Genomic DNA, 25,847 nt, shown 5'->3' on the forward strand with positions numbered 1-25,847 from the left:
TCTACTTCCATTCTAACATCTCCTTTCTACTTCTACAATCAATCGTCAAGTTTCCTTAGGAGGGGAAATATCAGAGAGAGATCAGGAAAACAAGAAACAACTACAACCTCAATCAAAATGTCTCTTAATCGTATCATTATTGATACTGATCCTGGTGAGTTATTTGCTTCATTGTTATATCAAAGATCATAAAACTAATTAGGGATTCTCCCAAAGGTATCGATGATGTTCTCGCCATTCTCTTAGCCTTGGCTGCAAAGCCAGAAGAGTTAGACGTCATGATGATTTCTATAACTTATGGAAATGTTGAAGTTGATAGGTATATTCAGAAAATCACATCAATGTTGTTAGCATTAACTTTGCTAATCAGATAAAAAGTTGTTTGAAGAATTGTGTAGCTTTGTTTCATGTCCTCGAACAGGAATTGAAATGGAGACAGGAGCGTGGTCAACTTGAGGGCTTTGATGCAATGAAGAAGTCAAAGCCTATCGTGGCTGTTGGAGCAGATCATCCACTTGAGGATGAGATGCTTATGGCAGATTACTTCCGTAAGAGCTTTATCAATAACTTCATATGAAGTATCAACTAATTCTAGCAATAGATGGCATTGATGGTCTTGGTGGTGTTCATACTAGTGTAAGATAAATATGCCCCTTCATTTTTCGCTCTTGGGACTGCTCCCTGACAGATTCCTTTTTAGCATCCACATCTATCTCCCGCCGATACTTGGAAGACTCTTTTCCAACCTCCTCCCGAAAATGCTACCGCCGAAGAAATTGCTGAGGCTCGCCTACTTGCGTCTCCATCTCCATCATTCACAGCGTCTCATGTTCCTGCTCATAAGGAAATGCTTCGCTTACTTCGAGAAAACCCTAAAGATACAATTACAATTGTTTGTGTTGGACCTTTGACCAATATTGCTTTGGCTGCTGCGGAAGATACTGAAACATTTTTAAGAGTCAAGGAGGTTGTAGTAATGGGTGGTGCGATCGATGTAGAGGGTAACATTACCCCTGTCGCTGAATTCAATACTTATGCAGATGCCGTCGCAACTGCCAGAGTATTTGCCCTTACAGGTCCAAACCCAATTACCACCATGCCACCGGTACCTTTGAATAAGTCAACCCTTCCACCATATCCTACGAACCTTTCCAGGAAACTTAACTTAACATTATTTCCCCTGGATATTACAACTCCACATCAGTTAATGAAGTCAGACTTCCAAGCGAAGTTGAAACCCCTCATCAAAGCTGGAAGTCCTCTCGCAGAATGGGTATCTGTATTTGTACACAAGACGTATGAGAAAATGAACTCTCTTGGTAGAAATTCAACATCAAACCCAGGTCTCGAGTTACATGATCCACTTTGTATCTGGTATATGTTGACTCGTTCATCTCCGACTTGGATGACTTTCCCAAGAGGGCCAGAAGATATTCGAGTTGAAACATCTGGTCAATGGACTAGAGGTATGCATATCGTTGACAGACGCATGAGAAAGAAGGCAGGAGTTGAACAAGTCAAGAGCCCTGGAGCTATTGATATTAGAGATCCAATGGAAAGCATTGCTTCCGTCGTCCATATTAATAAAGATATTGGTGATGTCACAGCCGAGGAGCCTGGAGACAATGGTGGCTGGCTTAGCGTTCATAAGGGTAACAGAGTCAACAGAATTGTTGGTACTCCTGGAGAGGAAGCTTTTGGACCTTACCTTTTGGAAAGAGTTTTTGGATAAACTGTATGGTTTGAATACCTAGTACTTTTGGATTACAGTACATACCATCACGTTGGATAAAGATGTGTTCTACTTAGAAGAAGCTTAATTTGGTAAATGAAAATTTGAGCTATCTGAAAACTGCCTTGACATGCTTTTTACCTAGGTAGTTACATCTCACTGATCCCATGATATAATTTCGAATTTTGGTAGATTTCCCTTGATATCTGAATTCGCTTTAGCCATCTTCATAGCCAATACAAAATCAAAAGGTTGGATATAAAAAGGACCCTTCTCATGGCACTCCATTCAACGCCAAATAATGCAGCATTAATAACATTCCACCCATCTTGTACGCACCCACGCTCGTCTGTACTTTTGTAAATGCCAAATTCTGGTATCTCTCCCCGCGCATTCTCCTTCTTTCCTCGACCCCTTGATTTCCTTCATTTCCAGTCGTCTATTCCATCCAACCAATGCCATGCCCTTAGACACTGATCCATAATCACCAGTGTCGGTTAAGAACATTCAGTTATGAATGTTTTGTCCCTCCAATGACAGCTCCCCTAACCTCCACCCAATTAATGCTATCATCCAACTCCTCATCCACCAATCCAACTACAACCACATTGTCACCACGGATTAGATAGAGACCGTGTGGCACTTCAATGGAAGCTTCGATATCTTCTGGAGGTCGGATTATGCGCTCGATAGTTTGGGATAGGACCTGTGGTTTGTGTAAGTGATTGGAGGGGTAGAGAGAAATGGTAAGTGAGGGGAGAACAGGGAAGAGGAGTAGGGAGACCGAGAGAGAATTGTATTTGGGGAAATAATAGAGCAAGAAATACCAAATTAGTCTGTTGATCACAACTCAAAAGTGTACCGACCAATGTTCTTGAATCCGCAGTTAAGATTAGAACTTTCTCTAAGGAGCTGTTAGGATACGGTTGTAAGTCTTGCTTGTTTTTATAGTTTGCGCATATAATAGGAGTGATTAAATGAACAGTTCGAAGAGGAAGGGGCAGAAAGAAGGTCAAAAAAGGGTAAACTTACTGTTTACATAGCTAGAGAGTGACATTTTGAGCTGGAGCTGCAGGAGCAACTCTGCTGTGAGAAATGATATCACGAGATGTGACGGTGCGGTTAATTACGGCTTATGTAATCAGCTCACTTTTGATAAGGTGAATTTGAGATTTGCTGCGTCTGCAATTTGGACTGGTAAAGGTTGTTATTGTTTTGGAAACTTCAACAATTCCACACTTACAATTCAATAACCAAAAAGTGATGGCATACAGAAATCCGCTTGACGGAGTTCGGGAGAACAAAGATCCGAAGCACGGTCCTCAATCAACTTTCAGGAACCCCCCAGAGTTGCTCCATAAGAGCTGTTCTAGCAAATCGACCAGAACTCCTCGCACAAGAGATATTCCAACTTACGGCACCGAATATTACTTGTCAGAGCAAACAGACACTTCTGGACGATCTGTCTCTGGTAATTTCCGATTTAAAAAAGATCGCATCGCACCGTTTACACCCATCCATCCCGAATTCGCATCTGGCAATTCGGTCGCAACAGCCACATCCAATTTCCACGGAGTGATTGTTGATGAGCTCGATCGAAAATTGAAGGGAGATCAATTGGCAGGAAGCAAAACAAGCTCTGAGGACGAGCAGGTAGAACACGAGAACCTCACCTATATCGATTCCTTACAAGCTGCTTATATTTACGAAGCTTCTGACAAGCAAGTTGTAATTGGACAATTCCAACCTAGTCTTGCAGAGACAAACAGTTCCCTAGGTATTAACATCTGCCGTGGATTTGATAGTGACTTCCAAGAAAGCGGTCGTCTTCATCGAAAAGCCAATATTGACAAACTTACCGACCAGTTCGTTTTAGACTTGTCAGAAGAAGGCAGAAATCGCTGGGAGCTCGAGGAAAATTGGCTCAAACAGGTGTGCGATATTCATCAGTCCCAGGTCGACGAAGATCAATACAACGAGCTTCTTTCCAACTATTAATATGTCGTTCCTATTTTCTGCCCCAGTCGATATTGATATCGTTCTGGAAGATGGAGATAGTCGGGAGACAGTAGAGGTTAAGAATAAGAGTAGTAAGGAAAGGGTACCGCTTTACAAAGATGGCGAATCAGTTAGAGGAGCTGTCACCATTAGACCTAAGGATGGGAAAAGGTTAGAGCACACGGGTATTAAAGTGCAATTTATTGGAATGATTGGTAAGTCCCATCTTTCAGGACAGATCTGGTCCACATGTCCTCTTCAACTTGCTAACATGAAACCTTACAGAGATGTTTTACGATCGAGGCAACCACTACGAATTTCTGTCATTAGGACAAGAGCTTGCTGCTCCTGGTGATTTACAACATCCGCAAGCTTACGACTTCAACTTTAAAAATGTCGAAAAACAATACGAATCTTACAATGGCATCAATGTCAAGTTACGTTATTTTATCAAGGTCACCGTTTCCAGACGAATGGCAGATGTGATCCGCGAAAAAGACCTTTGGGTATTTTCTTACAGAATTCCTCCGGAGATGAACAGTTCTATCAAAATGGATGTTGGTATTGAGGATTGCTTGCATATCGAATTTGAATACTCGAAATCGAAATACCACCTCAAAGATGTTATCGTTGGCCGCATTTACTTTTTACTCGTTCGTCTCAAGATCAAGCATATGGAATTATCTATCATTCGACGCGAAACTACTGGAACGCCTCCAAACCAATACAATGAGAGTGAAACTTTGGTACGATTTGAGATTATGGACGGTTCACCATCAAGAGGAGAAACTATTCCCATTAGACTTTTCTTAGGCGGCTTTGATTTAACTCCTACTTTCCGCGAGGTCAACAAGAAATACTCCACCCGCTACTATTTGAGTTTAGTTCTCATCGATGAGGGTAAGTTTCCTCTCCCTTTTAACTCTTTCTTACAATTAAGCTAATAACTAAACAGATGCCCGACGTTATTTCAAGCAATCCGAAATCGTTCTTTACCGTCAACAACCAGAAGACGCTTTAGCACTTGGTCAACAGACTAAGATTGCTGGTGCACATTCTGCTCCTAGTCCAGCGGCACAGAAACGACTTTCTGCTCAATAAATATCCCTCGTCGATTCTCAACTAATTTCTTTTATTCTTCCGTTGATACCAACAGCCCGTTTTCCTTTCCTCTTCCTCTTCCATTTCCTTTTTTTCCTTTTTGCGTGCGCGTTTTATGAGTTTACATAATGGGCAAAGACAGATAGGTCAATCGATCTGATCATTTGAGGGGAAAACCCAGTCCAGTAAAGATATTAAAACATGAAAAGATACCTATCTGATGACAAGAAAATTTTCATATGGGAGGGGCATTTTCATGGATGTACAATACGAGTCTCAAGGTGATAGGCTTTGATAGATAGATAGATATGGCGGGGTTCTTCTTTACTCACATGCATACAGTTACTTTTCCTTTTAGGAGTAAGGACGAAAATTGCTCGGAGATTGGGAATCGCGTCCGCGTATTATGAATAAAGACATTTAAAATCAAGACTCTCTTACTTTGGAATTATGTGTCTATTTATATGTGATTCCTCGCCTTTAGGTTCTGGGATGAATAGGTTGAACGAAAGATAAATGCACCTGCGCCAGCACCATCATCAAACTTCAGAGCCGGAGCTAAGAAAAGCTTCACATCCTCTTGGTAAATTTCTATCATTTCATGTAAATTTTCTATCCTTACAACATTTGCCTAAAAGATACCAAAAAAAATAACCATACTTTGAAAGCGATCAATCTCATTCATGATCCATCAAAGAAATGCCTACCAAAATCAAAACCAATCCGATAATTTACGCCCCCCTCCGATTGCTTTGCTCTGCTTATCTCGTTTGTCACCAGGCTTACATTACTCCTTATTCATTTTATCCACGCGATTCCGGCTTTCCTTTGTCATCTCCCCGCTCGCATTCCTCTTCGCTCATTTTCGTACTCCATTTCACATGTCCATCATATCTCCATCACCTCCACCTCCACCACCACCACCTAGACTAAACCGCCCGTTTTCAATCGCGGCCACACGATCCAACTCCTCCTGATACCCTCTCCTAACATCCGCCAATGTAACCACTCTTCTCTTAACACCCCCATTGGCATCCTCTTTGCCCCCCTTCAAAAGACCTCTACCAGCACCTCTTCCCCCATTCCCCCCTTCTTTTCCTTTCCCGCCTTCACACAAAATCCACGCATGTTTTGGATCCACACAACTCAACGCATTAATAACCGCGACATATTGTTTCGTAACCAATGTCTCTCCTTCCTCTCCTATCTCTCCACTTCCTATTTTACTATCACTTTCCGACGAAGCTTGAAGACGATATAGTCTCTCCAAAGAGATGGCTGCCGCACCACGGAAATCGGATCTTTGAATTCGCCACGCGTAAAGTATTTTATGGTATGGAACACCATTTGTAACTTCGACGATATTTGCGCATTTCTGGGAAAGGATTTCATCGACAAGATCTTGAAGACCAAGGAAAGGGAAGGAAATGAGCTGAGTAGCGTGGGAAGATTCACTCATTTTGGTAATGAGTAATCTAAGAGAGGATGTTTGTAGAGCAGTATTGGTGAAGAGGGAGAGGGCTGAGTAAGCGAGTTCGTAGCGAGAGGTTTGGAGAGCAGCGTGGAAGAGACGACTGTGCATTTCGGTACTGAGTTGGGGATCATGTTGGTTGGGTTTGATAAATTGGAGGGCTAGGCGGGAGAAATCGATAACGAAGGAGTACATTTTTTCGTTGTCGTATAGAGAAACAATGTGGGAATAATATTCTGGAAGACCTGCATTCAGAAGATTCTTTTCTGTTTCGTCTAGGAGGCCTGCACTGTGTGTTGCGTGCCTACCGTGCAATGGAAATGCTAGAAATCATCGTTAGTTATGAAAGGTCTAAAAATAATCAAAGGGAGTTGTAGCTTACCCATCCCAAATGCAGCCTTCTTAAAGTGCAATGCTGCTGTGCGTGGGTCATTGGCAGCCAGGTATGCTCTTCCTTGAATATACGTAGAGAACGAATCATGCTCAGTGAAGCGTGAAAACTCCATTGCTAAATCAGACTGGTTATGCTTCAATAAGAAACATTGAATGATAGCAGGTGAAGATTCGTATTTGCTATCAGGTTTGCATAGTTCAGTAATAAAGTCTGTCAAGGCTGTAGGCATCGATACTGCCTTATCCAATCCGAATAAATGTCTATGAACACCTTCCAGAACAGTGACAGTCTCATAAGATATTGGATTCCTAGACAAACTGGATGTGGAATCATCCAATGATTTTGAGCTTTCGCGAGTCGGAAGAGGTATATCGATCTGGGTTTTAGCCAACCATGAAACAAGTTCGAGCCTTTTGAGCAGAATTAAAAGTTGATTGAAGACCGCACCGGTCTCAAATTGGATACCTTCTTCTCCATGGTTAATTTCAACCTCAATAAGTATTAACAAGAGAAGTTGATCAAGACAAATGCTCTTGTGTAACTCAATAGTCTCTTGAACTCCTCTAACAATCAATCGATTACCGGCGTTGGCTAAAGGTAAAGGATGCTTCGAGTCCTTTCCAATAGAAGTGATCATGGATTCGAGAAGAGCTTCGTACACGTGAGAATTGACATCCCTGAATGTACCTCCCAAATTTGTCACTAGTTGATGATACTCCTCATCACCAATTTGATTCGAGTAATCACACTTATCATATAAAGTCTTCATCCTCGCTGATGGCAGAAGCGTTGGCTCCTCGTAAAGTTGACCCAACAAGGCGGAGCGGAAGCCATGATAAAGAACGTCTGGAACTGCCTCGCCGAATAAAGAACCAGCTGTGAGAAGAGTGGATACATACTCCATCCCAGCAATAGTTTGTTCAGGGTTATGCCATATCCGTTCTAACTCGCTACAACCTCGAACTGCTGATATTCCATCTGCTGATACAACCCAAGGCATCTCTCCCATAGGGTCAATAGTTAAAGATAAGGCTTCACCTCTTTGTTTGTCTAGCTCAACGAGCAGTCGATAGAATCGCCTCCATTGTGCATCAGTGGCAAGGCGAAATTGTTCAAAATCAATACCTCCGTCTGATGCTTTACCTAACGTAGCAGTAGTTGCAATGCTTGAACATAAACGTTCAGGTAAAGGTGCGGATCTCCGCGATGCATCTCTCGATGTTCCTAGACCTCTTTCGTAGATGGCCAATCCAGTCTCGATGGTTGCATGGGTGAATTTCCCAGGATATAGTATGTACGCTAACCATTTGTCCGTTGAATCTAAAGCATCGCCAGGGTAGGCGGTAGGTATGGGCGTTTGAGTCAAACTTTCGCTCACCATAGCTTCCCAGCCCTCATCCCACGATTGCGCAACGTCCTCTTCACCACCACTTCCAAAGTAAAGCTTTTGAACTCGATAGGTTGTATTATTTTTCCACAAAGTCCACAAACTCAAGGAGTTTCTTGTTCTATCCGGAATGACTGAAAAATCTGCCATGGTCCAAAGGTCTAAAGTAGGCGCTTGAGGGACCAAGATGTTATTGGGGAAAGAATCTGATACGACGAGATCTCCACTGTGAGCGGCGGGAGCAACATGCCAAAATTTGAATTGTCCTTCACCAATTGGGGAGTATGTAACACATAGAGCGCTTTCGTTGTTGTGGCCATAGACTTTGACCAATTGTGAATATGAAGGATCGATCACGGATTTTCTAGGGTTCTTGGGATCTATTTCCTGGCCGAGAATATCACCAACGTATGCGATTCGTCCGGTAGTCAAGTTCCAAATTCTGAGATTGTGATCCAGAGATACCGTGAAAGCATATGATTGCCCATCGATGCTAGCTGATGGTGAAGATATAGAAGTAACTGCGGATAATTCAATGTTGCTGTTTGCGTATCGAATAGTGTTGCTTCCTTGGAAAGGCATCAAGGCCTTCAACCCATCTCTCCACCCACCTGGATTATAGTGTAGTTCTTTCCACTCCGAACCTATTTTACCTGTCAGTTAGCCACATCATTTCCAGAAAGCAGCTTTGACATACCATCTCCGCCAGATTTTCTGTCTAACTTTAGAAGCCCCCCATCGAAATTAGAGATTAACAACTCATTCGCACTAAGCGCAACCATCCTATGAGGCTTCTTAAAGCTGAATACCGATGATATATACGATTTGCACCAATTTCCAACATTGTTTTCAGTGCTCGAAGGATTGCGAAAGAAATCTGGCCAAAGTCTCAGAGTATAAAGGTGGTGTGTTTCCGTCAAAACAAATGCGCTGACATAGTCGTGTTCCTTGCAATCCGCGAAAGCAATGCACCCGGGTTTAATAGCACTTGGAAATTGTAATCTCAAAGTAAGGTGTGCATCCGTCGTATTTTGCTGTTTCGATACATCGACCGCTTGAACCGACAGCACCTTTCCATCCTCCAACACTCTCCATAAATAGCTTCGGGGAAAGACATCTTGTGTGCGATGGTAAATGGATCCAGCAGCAGCTAAGTATTTTTGTTTGAAAGTTTTTTCATCCTCTGCAATAGGTGATTCTGTAATATGAGGTCGCTTTTGTACTATTCTTGAGGCTGGAGTGCCATGTGCAGGTAAACGAATCGCAATTGTAGAATTTTGAATGGATGAATCGAGGTTTAGTCGTATCTCCTTATAGGAATAGAAATGTCCCTTATCAGCCATCTTATCCCCATCAATCGCTGGTCTCATGAAGAGTTTTGGTGAGTGTCAAGAGGTTGGCGCATGCTTTGTTTTGACGCGGTTCTTTCTAGAGATCGCGGCGAGCTTCACTTTTTAGGTAGGCGGCCGCTAGCGCGCTTTTCCAGCTACCATATATTTCATTGTGAGCTCTCGCTCAAGGCAAACTTCGTATCAAAGTAGGTGTTACCCATGGTATAGAAATTGATATGTGCTACTAAATTACTAAATACAAACATTTCTATTCATAAAGGCTTCGCATTGATGAAAATGATAGAACCGTTTCCTCCCAAAGTTCACCATAAAGCTCCATTTGTCACCCATGACCGCTACCATGCCTCCATGCCAGCTAAAGAGCAAAGAAAAACAAATAACCATTAGAACCCCATAAAATCATGATGCATCTACCCCAATCAAAACTCTCTAATCCTTCTCCAGATCTTTTGGACTTGGATCTCCGATACCGTCTTCATTGATAGCGAAAAGACAATCACTCTCTGGTAAACAAGGACTATCGTAGATCTTGCAAATTCTAGTCTCTCCACGACCCTTCTTGAGACTTAATCTAGTGGTACTTGCATGTGCAATAATATTACCTCCGATAGGTTTCTTGGGGTCTGGATTAAACATAGCACTTGGCCCTCCATCAACTTGTGCAACAACCTGATTTGTGATTACCACAGCAATACCAAATTCATCGGCTAGCCGTTGAAGCATGCGCATAAATTTTGCTAGATGCATTTGTCGAGAAGACAATTCACCTCTTCCTGTGAAATCTGTGCGGTAAAGTGCGGTGGCACTGTCAACGATGAGTAGAGAGAATCTAGTTTCGCACATCATTTGTGCTGCTTGATTAAGAAGTTGCAATTGATGATCAGAGTTGTAGGCTCTTGCATATGCAACATTGTCCAAAACTTCTTCTCCAGATAGGCCGTATCGATTGGCTACCGCAAGTAAACGTACAGGACGAAATGTGCCTTCCGTGTCGATATACAAACATTTGCCTTCTCCGCCACCCATATCAAATGGCAATTGACAGGTAACTGCTAGAGTGTGGCAAATTTGACTCTTTCCAGTACGGAACTCTCCAAATATTTCGGTCACAGATCCTGTTTCTACTCCACCCGCCAGAAGTGTATCTAATTGCTTAGAACCGGTCGTAATAGATATCAATTCGCTTCTTCGTTGATGCATTTCGGTGGCGGTTGTGAAACCCATAGGGACCAGTTTCGATGCTATTAAGATGTCAGCAAGTCCGTAGGAGACTCCATGGCATTATATATAACCGACCTTCCGTAAGGATCTTTGTGGCTTTCTGTTCAGAGATACCCTTAATTTGTTCTAGAATTCGCCGCGGGGTGTATGCGACAGACTCTACAGTATTGTAACCACCATCCACGATCATTTGAATGTCTCTCTTAGTTAGACCTGCGACTCCCTGGCATGGCTGTTAAAAATGTGCGATGTGAAGGAAATGAAATGGCTTACCTCTAAGGCAGAGAGTGGCGTTGGTGCACCAGGACCTCCCATTCCTCCATCGTCCCCAGATTGAGAGGCTTCGATTTCTTCTGAAGTCATTTTATGGACGAGATGTTTGAATTGTAATGAAAGTAGTTTGGTGAATTCCCAGAATGAACGGATCGAAATGAAAGTATTGAGTATGTTTTTATGTTGTTGTTGAAAGTGTGAAGATTAATTCTTGGAAGGAGTGGACGCGTTGCTGACGTGCACCCGAAGATTAGCCAAAATCACGATTTCACATGATTTGAATGGCTGTATTAGTCATCGGCTAACCCTCGATGCCGGTGTTCAGGCAAATCAAAGATGTAATTTCATGAGTTGTATACTCTATTGTCTTTTCTGTTATTTTCTTCCTTCCAAGTCACTCAAAAATATGGCTCTTCAACTCCGTTTCTATAACGTTTCAAGTTGGTTGTTCTTTAGCCTCACACCCTGTTACATTTCCAGGCTAATCCGCTCCGTGATTATTCTCAAGTTACTGATGAAGTAGATATCATCCTTCGTTTAAAACCTCCATTTGCATAATGATAACTAGCATATAATCAACTTTCTGAGAGGTCCTTATACAGATGCAATAGCAGTAGATAGTCCAACATCCAAGCATTCTTCATCTCTCTGAGATTTTCCCGTGGAAAATCAACTTGAATGTATAAATTCTTGTCTACAAATAGCATCCCCACTCCCTTCAACACAAGCGGTCGATTCAAGCGATTTAACCCCTGGAGAATCCCTGCTAAGTACATTCTATCCACCCAACTTCTCGGGTCTTCCGCTCTCTTCAAACATGCACGAAGAACACCTTCTCGAATCCTAATTTGTAAACCTAATCTATACTCTACACACTAAAAAGAAACACTCTACCCCCTTTCCAGCAAATAAGACTCGCCCAAGAATCATTGTTCGAGGGTCCGACGTCTACTTGTAATACATCTGTCCCAAACCTCGCGGTAGCAGCATGCAGACAAGAAAGCTTCGGCGGTGCAACTTTAGGCCGAGTGGGAAAAGAAAAAAGATCATTGTTATTGTCCTAATCTTTATGGTTTATTGTCCCTGGAGTGGTGAGAGTGTGGGATTTGGAGAGGATGCTAGTGCTAGCGAGCCAGGAAGTTGTCTAAGTTGCCCAGGTGGTTGGTTTGAAGAAGACACAAGCACCAACATTCTTATTACAAGATCGATAGAGGACAAATGCAACTCAACACAAAAAAAGGATCTGAATATTTAATTATCATCTATCATCATACATCTCATCGTTACTCATTAAGCTAGACTACCTAAGCGATATGATTCATTTTCCTTTCCAAATTTCCCTTCTCACAAAGCAAATGTACGAATTTCCCATTCCCTTCAGACACCAATAATATTCAGCTATGAAATATTGAAAACGATTTTAACCCCCACCAGCCAAATTTGATGTAACACCACCTCCGTAATATGTAACGCCAATGATGCTTGAATCGCTCTGCCCGCCCATTACCCCATTATGTGTCGTTCATTCGTAAAATCTTCGCGTCAAACTGGTCAGCATCCCTTTTTGACTACTCCATCGTATTTTTCGTCACTGTTCAAACCACTGAAAATCTTGTCTTTTTCTGTAACTTGTTTGGGTGTAGTGGTGCTAATGAATCAGAGTTATTGACATTCCAACTCTCGTGACGGTTGACGCCTTTTCCTTTGATATCCATAGGTGGTTGAGTACCGAATGTGCCTGCAGGTAAAATCTCAAAACCAGAATTGACTCTCCTGATTGCCTTATTTTGATGAAGTTCTCCAGGTATAAATTGAGAAGATGGAGAGCGACTCTTAAGAAGTGGGGCCTTAGACTCGATGGTGTTGTCAGTATATCGTTGATCTTCAACCGGTTGAAGATTAGATCCATGTGCTCTGTCCATACTGCGTAGATGAGGCGATGCAAATGGATCCATTTCATCTTCCTCAGGGAAAAGAGGAATTGAAGAATATTGACCCTTGCCTTTAATTGTTGGTTGGTGAGAGAATGATGGAAATGCGGGAGTCAAGACTTCTGGAGAAGGAGTTCGAGTAGGATAATTGAAAGGTCGGTTTGGTTGTGGATGTCTAACACGAGAAAAAGTCTCATCAGAATCATCAGAAGTACCAGATGATCGTTCGTTATCAGCAGCGGCGGCAGCATCGGAGAGTGAGAGCGAAATCGATGCATCTGATCGCCGACCTCCACGAGGTTTATGAGTATAAACTCTACCAGTTTCTGAATTTCCTACTAGATGACCAAGTGTCTCTTCATCATATTGATGTTCTCCGACTGTTCCAAAACGTAATTGCGACGACTTTGTTGGCTTGTAGGTTGCTCGTTGACGAGATGAGCTACGAGGATCGGTGATAAGAGTATCATCATCGCTAATACTTCTGTGGCTTGAGAGTAGTGCAGATTCGCTATATCGGAAGTTTGGCTGACCAGCTTTGGGAGGTGTTGGATGATTATGACTATCGGGAGATGCGTGTGCATTGGAGTTTGAATCTGGAGAAGAAGGTTCAAAAGATGAATGGCGCTGGAGTTTGATGCTAGGCACAGGAGTATTGGTTCCAGATATCCATATTCCATCCACTTGAATACCGCTTTGAATGGCACGAACTCCGAAGGGGATATCGGCGCCTTTCATGGGTTCGACAAATTGTCCACTTTGTCGTAACTCTTGAATCTTCATGCGCTTCTCTTCATCAATAATTTCCTGTCTAGCCACTATTCTGTTTGTCCATAGTAACTTGATATATCCCGCGCAAAAAACTGCCACAATAGCACATCCCAAAACCTGATACATATTAGTGGACTAATTGCAGACAAAGGAGAAGTAGGAAACTTACAAATGTCATCTTTTCCCACAATTGCCAGGAAACGAAGAATGATATTGCCATATTGAATATGAATTCCCAAGTCTTTTCGAATTCTGCAAAGTAATCTCAAAGAGTGTTTTGAAATCGTTTTGTCCAATTAGATATAAAGCAAATGCTTCCTAAAATTAGGAAGCTTCTACAGACTCTGAAAAGTCTGTGTGGAAGGTAGATATCGCAGTATGAGTCGAAGGAAATGAAAGACGCGGCAGAGAAATTTTTTTATGTCCGTGAATTTGCTGTCGCCAGATTTGGAAGTCACTCTCTCATAAAGTGTTTTCTGATTAGGCAAGAATAAATCCCATCCAAAAAGAAACGTGCTCAGTCGTTGACCTTTTGAAATAATATATTCCCAGCAAGAGTGACAAGAGGTACTCTCAAATTGGTTGTCGCATCAAGCTTCTTGTGATTATTGAAAGTTATACCTTCGCTCTCGCTGCTACGCGTCTCCAGGGCTCTTCAAGTTCCTAATGTTTGATGTGGTAGCGAACGTAGGATGGCCGATGTTACTAAATGAAGAGGCTTGGAAGATTCGCGACCGATAAGATAAATGTTTGGTGGAAGAGAAGGAATATATTATTCAGAATCAGGTGCGTGTCCAACGTTGATCAAAGTAAATATTTTTGCATGTGGTTGATGTTGTGGTTGTTACTCCAAAAAAAGAAAGGTAATCGCTTTGGGAAGGTCGGTTGAGAAAGTGAATGTTCTCTGCTCTTTCACTTGGGAGAAGAACACCAGGAAAGCTTTTGACATATAATTTCCTTGTGTGCTGGCTCTTCGGAAACCTGCAGATTATACCACACTTTTGGACTTCGAATGAACGTGGTATTTCCAATCTAAATATTCGGAAATTTGCGGTACTACAATCATGCATGCGTACCTTAACACCTCTTTGAAATGGTAGGAATTATTCCGAAGGACCCTCGAAAGCAGTACAACTCCAAATACTGGAAAGCAACGCAAGTATGTATTTTCAACTAATATCCACGAAGACGAATGATAAGAGAGAAAACCCTTGGTTCCGTTCTCAGGGATGGATCAGAAGACTTTTTCTAACATTTGGAGACAAGTCTCTCACAATTGGGAGGAGGATGGAACTTGATATACAGATACGAGGTTCGATGGAACGCATACATGAATACCATCACATTTGAGTTTCTCGAAACCTTGTCTGTGCCTGCAGGTCTCAGTATCTGGGAGCATCTCTAACAAAAAAGAAAATTTATTTTTAGGAGGATATGCATATTGAAAACGCGCATAAGACCGACGAGATCGGGTTGGCTGAGATATCCGTTTGCTTCTTTCTACTAGATGCATATCATGCAAGTAGACCTGAAGTTCATCAATCAGAAGTCGCCGTTGAAAGAATTTGCCCATTAGGCTATTCTAGATAAAAGTTTTGACCAGCTTTTCCTTCTATAGTCAAGTGACACAGGTAACACAATAGGAGTGGTGCCATGATCTATTGGATATATCTCCATGTTGGGAATTGTCACACAATTCGGAGGCCGGGCAGAATGGAGAGAAGTTGGAAGGCCGATGAGCTTAAAATACAAGCTTTTCTCTTTCGACTTTAGATGTTCGTGCCCGTATTTCAACCTCCATTTCGTTCACTGCTTGTCATGTTGAGAACATGTCAAACGTTTGCCAAGTATTCTTGAGAGATCAATTAATGGGAGTTCGTGCCATCGCGGGAGAAAGGAAAGATTTTTGACAAAATGAAAAAGATCGGAAGGATGATTCCTTGGTGTTAGTGGGAGCTTCGAGAAGTATTCGAAATTATGGACCCTTGATCTGACTACCGCAGCAGATCAATGTTTCCAGACTACCATAAAAGATCAAGAATGGAAGAAAATCCGAAGAGTTACAACACTCAAGGTTTGGTGCTGGAAGGGAAGTCTATGAATTCGTTCAGCTCCTACGCTTCCTTGGCCATACGTGTTACATGTTCGAAAGAGTTGCTCGAGAGAATATGCTGTCAACTACTCAGCTATCAAAAACGTTCCGACTACTGCATGGATCGGGAGGAGAAGCAAGGTAGGAATCACGATTATAACTGCTGTTCATCTGAATTTGGGATGTCGCTTCAGCTGCTGAGGATATGGGAATCGCAGCAAAAAGTGCGACTCATGTCATACATTGTCTATTCGCATCGACTTTTCTAAATCCCTTTGGAATTATCGTTGGTGGCAGCTAGCGATACGTCATACAATTCTAGAGCTCATCCCGAAGGATTGGTTAGGGCCCGAGTAGATACATTTATTCGCCTTATTGTCAATGTCTTGCCGTCGTAAGTATTGTGATAAACCTTAAATAATTCCAACTTTCCACATCCATCTACAATGGAACCCAACTCTCTTCACCAAAATCTTTGATATTCGTACACGGTAGGGGATTATTGCAAATTATCGATAATGCCTTGGAATGATCGACCTCGGTTCGGCCAACGAGAGATCAATACAAACAATGGAGACCGACCCTCTCTCGTGATCAGCCCAGAAAACGGAGCACTGAGCGTCCGAGTGGCTTAGGGAAAAATCGTTTCCAGATAAACAACCAATCAGCCAATTCTTGCAACGAAGACGTCAATGCTAAACTCTCGAGTCTTTAAAGTTCAGTCCTCGAATGGTTCAAATTTCCCAGCCCACTTTGTTTCCAAGTTTGAGTTCCAAAGACAATTGATTTATATCTCGTAATTGCTCAATTCTGTTGTACATTATACAAGACCTAAAAATGCCGATTATTCGAAATCCATTCACAAGGAAACAGGATGCTGGGCTGCAGCCATCTCAAGACCAAAATGTATCTCCCCGCCCTTCCTTCGAACGAGTTTCTACACAAGCCTCTCGAGCATCTTCGATGAGTATCAAAACGGCGAAGAGCGAAGAACCTCCGGAGTATAAAATGAGTGGTATGATGCCTTTGTTTAGATGCAGCCAGGGTCGCCCGGAAGCAATGGGAAAACTTAGCTAACGAGAGAATTGTATAGTTGTAAACGATAGTGGCGTGTATCTACCTGTCAGTATGGGCAAACCCACGACATGTCAATATAACTAACTAGTCCCAAAGCCGTCCCCGCCGGAAAAGAAAAGTTTCTGGCCTCGCAGCAAGAGCAATCTTTCTGCAACCTCAATCAACACCCGAACGACCTCAAATGATGCGATTGATCCTTTCCCAATTTCAAGAGAGTCGTTTGATTCGTACAGAAGATCATTTGTAAGTTTAGACTTCCCAAAATCGTGATGCAAGTAGGTCTCTGATCTTTGCAAGGATATCTCAGCTAGATCGCCCATAAGCCCCATCGATGGACACGGTGGACGACAAAGTCTTGATTCAGCAAGACTACCTCGAATGCAGCGGTCCGCTATTGGTGATAGACGATTCGACAGACAGCCACCAACGGCCGAAGAAGGATTCGAAGATGTAGGGCTGAATGATGGCGCCAATGACCCCGCCAAACAGATCAAAAAGAAGGGATTCTTTTCGAAATTTGGCGATGAAGCACTCCCATCATTTCATATGCCAGGTAGAAAGCGTGGCCAAAGTGGTACAGGAGAAGAGCTTGGGAATATCCCCAAACCAAGCAACACGACTCCAAAGGTCGAGATAGATGAGGCTCGCTAGGGCGTAATGATGAGTTTGAATCTTCTGGAAAGGAGAAATTAATAGGCATTTGGATTGAATTTTTGTATATACTGCACTAGTATACCTACAATCGCTTGGGAACTGGTCTTAGAAGTATTGCGGCGAGGGCCGTACATCAATTCCAGATGCTACAAAGCTGCTGGTATAATGATAATGTAAAACTTTAATAACACACGGCTTGTTCTGTGACGTCTAACGAGTATAGGTGATAATCGAAGCTAGAGGTATGGCCATCACTAGTAGTGTGGTGGTATGGCAAGCCTGCTTAGGATATATCGGTTCCTACACTAGGTACTCACAGAATCATGTGAAACAATCTTTCTACATCGTCTCATGTTTTCTCAACTATAAACAGAGAGATTCTGGATTGTGGTAATGGATCAAGCACAAGTTTGAAATCCAACCGTATGGAATTACAATCTTCAGGTTGTCTAGAATGTCGAAAATGCAAGACCTACCGGGTGCCTATGATGGAATTTGGCGGGGCAGATTCGAGGATTAGCGTTATCGACTAGCTTATCGTCAGAAAAAAAGTTGTTTTCTGCCCATTCCCCAGAAACTTTTTTTCAGCGTCGAGCATTCACCCCTCTAACCATCGATCCTTTTTCTACCGTCGTAAAACTTTTCAGATGGCGAAGACTAAGCCAGGAAACAAGAAAAATAACAAAAGCGAAAAAGCAGCCCTCAATCGCACTTCCGCAAAATCTACAAAAGCTTCTTCACCGCCCGCGACACCAATGGATTTAATACTAAAAGCAACGAATCGTCTACAAGAAGGCGACATTGAAGGTGCTGTGCCTTTTGCGAAGAAAGCTTTGGAATTGGTGGATGTTCAAGCAATTGAAGCACTGCCCGTCTTGAATCTGTTAGGAGAAATTCACGTAGAATTGGGAGATGTCGATTCGGCGAGACAATATTTTATGCAAGCAGCTGGAATCGATGAGGATGGAGAGGTGAGCGAGGAAGTTGGAGGTGGAGCCGAGAAGTTTTTATGGTTGGCACAGTTGAGTGAGGAGGGTGGAGAGGATAGTGTTGGATGGTATGAAAAGGGAGCCATTAGTTTGAAGGCACAGATTGGAGCTTTATTGGAGAAGGCAGAAAAGAATAAGTTGGATGAGGCGGGGCTCGCTACTCTGGAGGAGAAGAGGAGGAAGTTGGCTGTGGCACTCTGCGGTGTCGTCGAAGTTTATATGACGGATTTATCGTGGGAAGAGGATGCGGAACAGAAATGCGAGGCATTGGTCACAGAGGCTACTATGGTCGCACCAAATTATCCTGAACCATGGCAGACATTGGCAAACGTCAGGATATCACAAACGAGAATGGAAGATGCGCAAGCAGCATTGAGGAGAAGCTTAGATTTGTGGAAAGATTTACCTCCCGAGAGCGATGTCGTCCCGGATTTCCCCACGAAAGTCAGTCTAGCGAGATTGTTGATGGAGGCGGACATGGATACAGAGGCCATTGAAGTACTAGAACGCTTGGTTGGGGAAGATGATACTAGTGTTGAAGTTTGGTACTTGGGTGGTTGGGGATTGTACATTATGGGAGAGAAACAAAAGAACGGAGAGAACAAACAACAAGAGAGTAACGGTGATGGAGAGAGTTGGAGGGTCTCTTGGATTTCAAGTCAACAGTGGTTAAACCATTGTCTTCGGCTCTTCGAGCAACAAGATTATGAAGATGAGCGCCTTGGTGCTCACGCTAAGGAGCTCATCTCGATTTTGAACGCTGAATTGGGAGAGGAGGTCACGAACGCCAAGGTCGAACTTGGAGACGATGGAGAGGGCTGGGAGGAGGATAGTGATGATGACGAAGAAATGGCCGAATCGTAAAATAGATTTTCTGGGTACAAGGGTCGAAAAGTGTTTGATTCCAAAGGAATGTGGAAGTATATCACGGCGTTTGTACAGGGCGAGCGCAACGAAAAAGCTATTATGTGATGACTGATAGATAATGAAAAGACTTATGGCAATGACCATTGCGTATCCAATACGAGCGGCGATTTTGGACATGCTTTAATCCTCCTCTCACTTCATTCCGTGTTATGTCTACTTTTATGGGCAAAATATCTTTGTAGACTGCCCCAAACCAACGCCAGCAATGCAACTCCATACCTGGGAATAATATGTAACCATATAATCATGCTTCAACCTTCAGCTTATCCACACCCTCAATAGGTACATCATCATAGTCCTCATCCTCCTCAACCTTCCCAGCCATACCTCTCTCCCAAAGTTGTCTTCCAGTAAGCGCAATGACAGCATCCTTGCCCTTATTCTTCTTTTTCTCTGCCGCTTCTTCCTCTGCTTCCTCCTTGACCTTGATTTCTTCCATCTCCTTCTGGAACCCTTCTCTCCACTTCATAAATGACTCTCTCGTAACCGGCTCTCCATGAAACTTCTTATTCTCCTCGGCTTCTACCGCCAACAATTTCTGCTCGTGTTCTCTTTCCTTTGCTTCCTGTCTTTGCGCAATAAGTTGCTCTGCGTTTTCTTTCAAAGTAGAGACTAATGTGAAAATCATAGCCATCCCCATATTCTCCTCAATTGTCTCGGCCAGTCCATCAAGGAGGATTTGTTTATCATTTGCGACACTGAAAAATGGATGAATAGGCGCATTAGGAGTTGGTAGTAAATCTAGAACAGGTGGTTCTTCGGGATACTCTTCTGGGTATTTGACTTGTAGAAGCATCGTTGGAGGTTCTGATTCGTCGCCATCTTGGTTTGTCACGTCGAGTAGAATCGAAACTCGATATTCCGTCTCTGATATATCTGTGAAGAGTGTTAGGAGGGTTTGCTGCGGGGAGGACAAGAATCTGGAACCCGGCGCTGCAAATTGTCGCCAGAACAAACGTACCATGAATTTCCTCTGGGAAAATACTGTCGAGAACCTCTCTCTCCTCAATTTGTTCTTCTCTTCCCATCTTGTGTAATTGCTTTACTATTTCCCTTTCAACAAAAGCCTTCGATATTTCGTGGGGTGGTGGGTTAAAGTTATGCTATCCAAGATTAGCTTAGCGCCGATATGAAAAAGTTTATCTTTTATCAGACAAAAAAAAGTTCCCCAAGTAAACCACGAGGCAGCCCATCCGTGGAAATCAAATCAACAATTGTACCAAAATGGCTCCAGTAACAACATCGAAGACAATGGTGACAGGTATGAAGAGAAAGTCGGCACCTGCGAAAGACGTTCATGTAAAGGAAAATAAAAAAGCGAAAATTGATTCGGGGAAAAAGGGAAAGGACTCAAAATCTAAGGCTAAGCCTGTGAAGAAGGTTGAATCTGAGAGTGAAGAGGATTCGGACTCTGATGATGGAGGAGCTGCTTTGGACTCTGCTTCTGCAGATAGCGAGGATGGAGATACGGAGATGAAAGACATTGAAGGCTTACATCCAGACAGAGTTAAGGCTGTTGCCGCAAGCAGTGAGCTCCCTCTTAGCATCATGTTAAAGGGTTTTCATACTTACACATTACAGGTCAATCATCGAAAGAGGCACATGCGAAACAAAAGCAATTGGCAAATGAGAGAAAGGCCGCAAAACCATTAGCAGATCAATTGGCACGCACGAAGAAGATTTGGGAACGTTTACGCCGAAAGTCGCATGTCCCAAAGGAGGAGAGAAAACAATTAGTCGAGGAACTTTTCGAGCTCATCACTGGCAGGATCAAGGACTTTGTTCTTAAGCATGACAGTGTAAGAGTTGTCCAAACCGCAATCAAATATTCAAACCCTGAGCAAAAACGATTGATCGCAAAGGAGCTTGCGGGAACATATCGTCAATTAGCCGAGAGTAGATACGCCAAGTTCTTGATCGGAAAACTGTTGGTCCAGGGAGATGATGAAATTAGAGACCTTATTGTTCCTGAGTTTTACGGACACGTTCGTCGACTTATCAAGCACCCTGAAGCTGGATGGATTCTCGATGATATCTACCGTGGAGTCGCTACCAAGCAACAGAGAGCTATTATTCTTCGAGAATGGTATGGTGCTGAATTCGCCGTTATGGAGAGAGACACCTCTACATTCTTGACTGGGGAGCTCTCAGAGATTTTGGCTGCTGAGCCTGGAAAGCGAGCACCTATCATGCGATATCTACAAGAAATGATCAATCATCTCTTACAGAAGAAGACCAACGGTTTCACTCTCCTTCACGATGCTATGTTGCAATACTTCCTCAATGCTAAGCCAGGTACTGAGGAAATCACCGACTTTATTGAGTTATTGAAGGGAGACGAGGAAGGCGATTTGATGAAGAATTTGGCATTCACTAAGTCTGGAGCAAGAGTCGTTTGTCTTGCTTTGGCATATGGAGGTGCCAAGGACCGTAAACATATCCTCAAGATGTACAAGGATACATTACAACTGATGGCAGGAGATCCAAATGGCCACATTGTCATTCTCACCGCATATGAAGTCATTGATGATACCGTCTTGACTGCGAAGTCTATTTTCCCAGAATTGCTTAGCAAGGATGAAGAGAAGCAAGTCGAGAACATTGCATTCTCCGCCAACGATCTGAACGCCCGTACAACACTTCTTTACCTTTTCCAAGGTCGCTCAAAATCCCTATTTCCAGCAAGCCATAACTCCGATCTCGAAATTCTCGCTGAAGTTGACACAATCAAAACTACTACCTCCAAAAAAGACCCGGAAATACGTCGTCAAGAATTAGTCAAGTCTCTCTCCCCCTACCTCCTCAAGGCTATCGCCTCAGCAGCTAGAGAACTCATCGCCACATCTTTCGGTTGTCAATTCGTAACTGAGGTTCTCTTCGGCGCCGAAGGAGATAAATCAGCAGCTCTTGAAGCACTCGCCGAAGCTGTATCCGGAGACCCAACATATATTCAACCTCCTGTCGAGGAAGGCGCAATGAGTACAGAACCTCCTTCCCATATTGCAAGCACACCATTCGGTGGAAAAATGATTAAAGCTCTTATTGCAGGCGGTCGTTATGACCCAGCTACTAAGTCTGTTGTGCCAATCGTACCAGCATTGAACTTTGCGGATATCTTGTATCCCCATATTAAGGAGTTTATTGTCGAATGGGCGACTGGATCTAGTTCTTTCGTGGTAGTTGCATTATTAGAATCCGAATCTTTTGGAAAGAAAGATGAAGTTAAGAAAGTTTTGATTAAGAACAAGAAGAAGTTGGAGAAAGCGGCAAAAGAAGAGACGGCGGAACAGAAGAGCAAGAGAGAAGAGATCGAGGCAAAGGAGAAGGACAAGAAGGCCAGTGGAAAGGGTGCTGCAAAGAAGGCAAAGGGCGGAAAGGAAAAGATGGTGGGTAATATGGGCTCGAGTTTGATCTTGAGCATGATCTGAGCATGTTACATGGATATATGTGGATTAAATAGGGGAAGGGAATTAAGATTTGAAGACAGATAGGGGCATCGCTGTATAGAACGAGTGCATTGTAGGAGTCTCGGCGTTGTTTTAAAAAGTGATCCATAGTCTATAGATACCTGGATGCTTTACCTTAGTATCCAATGTACTCAATGTAATGTTGCATAACAAAACACGTTCTCTTTGATTGTTGAGTTTGAGTCAAGTAGTGAGGTGAGAGTTGATAGAACATAAAAATCAATTTCGAGCTCCGTCCGGGGATTTCTTGAGCACCAGTACAAATGATGTTGAATGGGAGATGTAAAAGGAAGAGCATTCAAAGCGTGGTTTTTGTACAAGAATAGCAAGGGTCTTACATGCACTTTTAGTTGTCAAATAATCGTTCATTTAAGTTACGAGGGGATAATAAAGGATCAGAACTTTAAATTTAAGCTTTTTTGGGGAGGGTGGAAGGGGAGGGTGGAAGGGGAGGGGGGAAAGGGGGAGGGGAAACCATTTTTATGTGTAAACAGACTTTTGATTTACTCCATCTAATTCTATGTCTATTGAAAAATCCTCAAGGTATATCTAATACCTTGCAATACCCATCATGTACCCAAGTTAATTCCGTCTCGCATTGCATATCACTTCCCCATCTAATCTTATCGCCCACCATTGTACCCCCTCGCTTCTCACCCCTTAATCGCCAAAGACGCCTTCAAACTCCCCACGACCGCAAAACAAATCAACGGACTAACGGCATAAGCCACCGTTATAAACTTCGCAATCGCCATCTTCTCCTCCTCATCCGCACCACTTACATCCGCCAGCGCTGTGAGTTTCGTAGCCGGTGGTCCCGTCGGCATCAACATCAACACAAACCATAATATGGGATCGTTATCTAACCATCCTGTGTGGGAAGCAATGAGATAGATGAATCCGATGCTGATTATGGGCCATAAGATGAAGCGGATGAAGCAGATGGTGAGAACGACAACTGAGGGGACTTTTCCGCTAGATTCACCTTTCTTCATGCGTAAGAGGGAAGAGGAAAGTTTGGCGCCTACGACGACGAGTTGGAGGGCGGCGAATAGCTCGCCGATGTTTTTGAGGGAGGTGGTGAGCCAGGCTTTGAAGATACCGCCGGATGATGGGGAGGCGAAAAAGATGCGGTGGAGAGGGGGAGTGAGGCCTAGGAGAGCACCGAGGAGAGCGCCGAGGAGGGGGGCGTTGATAAAACTATAGAGAGTTGATATTACATTTCGAATCTTGAGAGGGATTTTCTTCCATTCTTTCTTTGATTTTTTGGCGGCAGTAGTTCTGCTTCGGGCAACGCTGCGTGGAAGAAGAGTGGATGTTTCGTTTGAGTATTCTTCTTCTTCTTCTGCGGTTCGTCCGGCGGAGTTGGTGGGATGCGCATATTCCTCGTCGCTTTCAGTGGGACTGTGTGTATCGCTTGGTTTTGAGTCTTCGTCGGGTTTGTCGGGGGCTTCTTCGTCATCTAGAAGTCGGGGACCAAGAGCGAAAGTAAGACTGTTTCCTACCATGGAAGAGACGAGGAAATAGGATTTTGCGCGGCTGAGGGCTGCGGAGGGGGTGTCAGATTCGGACATGGTTAGGTTGGTGAGGATACCGGCTGTGTCGAGGGCTTGAATTAAGAGGAGGGGGAGCGCGGTAGTGTTATTGAAACATACTGGTGAATAGTTAGTGGTTTGAAACATGGAGAGAAGCAAAGGAGAGGGAAGGGGAGCTTACTGGCTGGTACACACCAAGCGGGAAATTTAAAAGCTCTTTTAAGGAGCATTCCCAACGCCATTGATGATAAAGTGTATATTAGAGCCCATACTTCACAATCGTTAGCTTTGTATATACACAGACAATTGGGTAAAACTCACTTAACACTGGTACATATCTGTACGCAGTATCCGATTTCAATTCCTCTCCAACATTTGTGATTAAAAGCGCTGGTAGAAACAACCTAACAGCCGTTTTCGAAATATCTCTTGTGGAAGACTCCTTCAACAAATTGAATCTCGATGCAATAACTCCATAACTTATTGTTAAAAGAACTGTCAAGGAGGCTTGAAGGGCTCCTAGAAAGACAGGAAGAATTCCTTCGGTTGCAGAATCCGAATCTCCCATAGTTTTCCTGATGCTTTTGAATTGGGCGAGAAAGTCAGGAAAGAAAGTAGATATTGAGGGAATTGCCAAAATATGTAAGAAACATTCAACTTATCCTACAATATATTCGTACCTGTCGCTTCAATACGCGTTGCAAACCCACCGACGCGGCTCATACGTTTGTAAAATCTTGGTGCCAATGTTGTCTAATGTGCATAACGTCATATTGACAGGGGACACAAAGAACCGTCCGACCAACTAATTGGTAAGATTTGTGGAAAGGAGAAGTTCCAATTTATGCAGGTCCTTATCAATTGATGAAAAGAAATGGAAACAAGCTTTCTGATACAGATCTTGGTGGATTGACAGGACCTCGCAAACATACTAGTCATTTCGTCTCGTATCTCGTGTCGCGTGTAGAAACTAGACGATTAGGATAGCCTTGGTATATGTAAGATCAAACTTTTGTCTATTATCTAGAAGGACATCTAGGGATAACCATGTAGTCGATAATTATCCATCTTGCTAGGGATAATAGTCGTTCGTCGCCAAGGGCAAAGACATTAACCTGAGGAAAAAGAGAGTGGTGAGATCAGTAAAGTGGTCCGTGCATACATCTTCCACCATCGTTTGCTTCACGTCGCGTGTGCCTCTCTCGAACATACCGACTCCCTTAACTCCATGTATTCGAATAGATCACCAGATTGGTTACATTTAGATGGACATCTCTGCAAGAATGTTTGTGGTAAGCCTTCAAGCGAAGCTTTATCATGCATGATGTTTTTAAAAGTTCGGGTTCAACCACAAATGGACGAAGGTACACAAGGATATTTGATAGCTGATACCAGACCCCGATTTACATGAAGCCTCAAAGTAACGGATACCATTTTATCTTCAAGTTCATAAGGTCGGTAGGGTTCAATAGCAA

General features: G+C 43.1%; 12 protein-coding genes across 12 annotated transcripts; 5 read left to right on the forward strand and 7 right to left on the reverse strand.

Moving 5' to 3' along the window:
- Positions 1-117: 117 nt before the first annotated feature.
- EAE98_002550 (uncharacterized protein) lies at positions 118-1,732 on the forward strand (the record flags this gene model as incomplete). Its single annotated transcript, XM_038950170.1, has 5 exons — positions 118-154; positions 217-319; positions 379-548; positions 602-636; positions 701-1,732. 5 exons carry the CDS (start codon positions 118-120, stop codon positions 1,730-1,732), a joined length of 1,377 nt encoding a protein of 458 aa, XP_038813909.1.
- A 227-nt stretch (positions 1,733-1,959) lies between these two features.
- Positions 1,960-2,239, reverse strand: EAE98_002551 (uncharacterized protein; the record flags this gene model as incomplete). Its single annotated transcript, XM_038950171.1, has 2 exons — positions 1,960-2,086; positions 2,145-2,239. The coding sequence occupies 2 exons, from the start codon at positions 2,237-2,239 to the stop codon at positions 1,960-1,962; spliced, it is 222 nt and encodes a 73-aa protein (XP_038813910.1).
- A 4-nt stretch (positions 2,240-2,243) lies between these two features.
- EAE98_002552 (uncharacterized protein) lies at positions 2,244-2,789 on the reverse strand (the record flags this gene model as incomplete). The annotated part of the gene is made up of 3 exons (XM_038950172.1): positions 2,244-2,438; positions 2,560-2,636; positions 2,765-2,789. 3 exons carry the CDS (start codon positions 2,787-2,789, stop codon positions 2,244-2,246), a joined length of 297 nt encoding a protein of 98 aa, XP_038813911.1.
- Positions 2,790-2,995: 206 nt separating this feature from the next.
- On the forward strand, positions 2,996-4,831 carry EAE98_002553 (uncharacterized protein; the record flags this gene model as incomplete). The annotated part of the gene is made up of 4 exons (XM_038950173.1): positions 2,996-3,612; positions 3,665-3,945; positions 4,016-4,630; positions 4,686-4,831. The coding sequence occupies 4 exons, from the start codon at positions 2,996-2,998 to the stop codon at positions 4,829-4,831; spliced, it is 1,659 nt and encodes a 552-aa protein (XP_038813912.1).
- Positions 4,832-5,708: 877 nt separating this feature from the next.
- On the reverse strand, positions 5,709-9,453 carry EAE98_002554 (uncharacterized protein; the record flags this gene model as incomplete). The annotated part of the gene is made up of 3 exons (XM_038950174.1): positions 5,709-6,625; positions 6,685-8,727; positions 8,781-9,453. 3 exons carry the CDS (start codon positions 9,451-9,453, stop codon positions 5,709-5,711), a joined length of 3,633 nt encoding a protein of 1,210 aa, XP_038813913.1.
- A 411-nt stretch (positions 9,454-9,864) lies between these two features.
- Positions 9,865-11,019, reverse strand: EAE98_002555 (uncharacterized protein; the record flags this gene model as incomplete). Its single annotated transcript, XM_038950175.1, has 3 exons — positions 9,865-10,676; positions 10,732-10,879; positions 10,930-11,019. The coding sequence occupies 3 exons, from the start codon at positions 11,017-11,019 to the stop codon at positions 9,865-9,867; spliced, it is 1,050 nt and encodes a 349-aa protein (XP_038813914.1).
- Positions 11,020-12,154: 1,135 nt separating this feature from the next.
- Positions 12,155-14,325, reverse strand: EAE98_002556 (uncharacterized protein). The gene is made up of 2 exons (XM_038950176.1): positions 13,801-14,325; positions 12,155-13,748 (listed from the first exon to the last, which is right to left on the reverse strand). The coding sequence occupies exons 1-2, from the start codon at positions 13,849-13,851 to the stop codon at positions 12,525-12,527; spliced, it is 1,275 nt and encodes a 424-aa protein (XP_038813915.1). The 5' UTR covers positions 13,852-14,325; the 3' UTR covers positions 12,155-12,524.
- Positions 14,326-16,089: 1,764 nt separating this feature from the next.
- Positions 16,090-17,650, forward strand: EAE98_002557 (uncharacterized protein). Its single transcript, XM_038950177.1, has 4 exons — positions 16,090-16,738; positions 16,817-16,845; positions 16,897-17,043; positions 17,098-17,650. Exons 1-4 carry the CDS (start codon positions 16,561-16,563, stop codon positions 17,449-17,451), a joined length of 708 nt encoding a protein of 235 aa, XP_038813916.1. The 5' UTR covers positions 16,090-16,560; the 3' UTR covers positions 17,452-17,650.
- Positions 17,651-18,101: 451 nt separating this feature from the next.
- Positions 18,102-19,307, forward strand: EAE98_002558 (uncharacterized protein; the record flags this gene model as incomplete). The annotated part of the gene is made up of 1 exon (XM_038950178.1): positions 18,102-19,307. One exon carries the CDS (start codon positions 18,102-18,104, stop codon positions 19,305-19,307), a length of 1,206 nt encoding a protein of 401 aa, XP_038813917.1.
- Positions 19,308-19,614: 307 nt separating this feature from the next.
- On the reverse strand, positions 19,615-20,398 carry EAE98_002559 (uncharacterized protein; the record flags this gene model as incomplete). The annotated part of the gene is made up of 2 exons (XM_038950179.1): positions 19,615-20,246; positions 20,332-20,398. The coding sequence occupies 2 exons, from the start codon at positions 20,396-20,398 to the stop codon at positions 19,615-19,617; spliced, it is 699 nt and encodes a 232-aa protein (XP_038813918.1).
- A 196-nt stretch (positions 20,399-20,594) lies between these two features.
- On the forward strand, positions 20,595-22,798 carry EAE98_002560 (uncharacterized protein; the record flags this gene model as incomplete). Its single annotated transcript, XM_038950180.1, has 2 exons — positions 20,595-20,898; positions 20,952-22,798. 2 exons carry the CDS (start codon positions 20,595-20,597, stop codon positions 22,796-22,798), a joined length of 2,151 nt encoding a protein of 716 aa, XP_038813919.1.
- A 692-nt stretch (positions 22,799-23,490) lies between these two features.
- On the reverse strand, positions 23,491-24,940 carry EAE98_002561 (uncharacterized protein; the record flags this gene model as incomplete). The annotated part of the gene is made up of 3 exons (XM_038950181.1): positions 23,491-24,491; positions 24,554-24,643; positions 24,694-24,940. The coding sequence occupies 3 exons, from the start codon at positions 24,938-24,940 to the stop codon at positions 23,491-23,493; spliced, it is 1,338 nt and encodes a 445-aa protein (XP_038813920.1).
- Between the last annotated feature and the right edge of the window lie 907 nt (positions 24,941-25,847).

This window comes from Botrytis deweyae (genome assembly GCF_014898535.1).
Source record: "Botrytis deweyae strain B1 chromosome Unknown BDEW_004, whole genome shotgun sequence".
Classification (NCBI taxonomy): Eukaryota; Fungi; Ascomycota; class Leotiomycetes; order Helotiales; family Sclerotiniaceae; genus Botrytis; species Botrytis deweyae.

Bases quoted from the DNA above. Each gene is read 5' to 3' on its own strand.
- EAE98_002556 (XM_038950176.1), bottom strand. From the start codon at position 13,851: ATGGCAATATCATTCTTCGTTTCCTGGCAATTGTGGGAAAAGATGACA. The intron at 13,749-13,800 runs GTAAGTTTCCTA...AATATGTATCAG, and splicing joins TGTGGGAAAAGATGACATTT to GTTTTGGGATGTGCTATTGT.
- EAE98_002557 (XM_038950177.1), top strand. From the start codon at position 16,561: ATGCCGATTATTCGAAATCCATTCACAAGGAAACAGGATGCTGGGCTG. The intron at 16,739-16,816 runs GTATGATGCCTT...AGAATTGTATAG, and splicing joins TCCGGAGTATAAAATGAGTG to TTGTAAACGATAGTGGCGTG. The intron at 16,846-16,896 runs GTCAGTATGGGC...CTAGTCCCAAAG, and splicing joins ATAGTGGCGTGTATCTACCT to CCGTCCCCGCCGGAAAAGAA.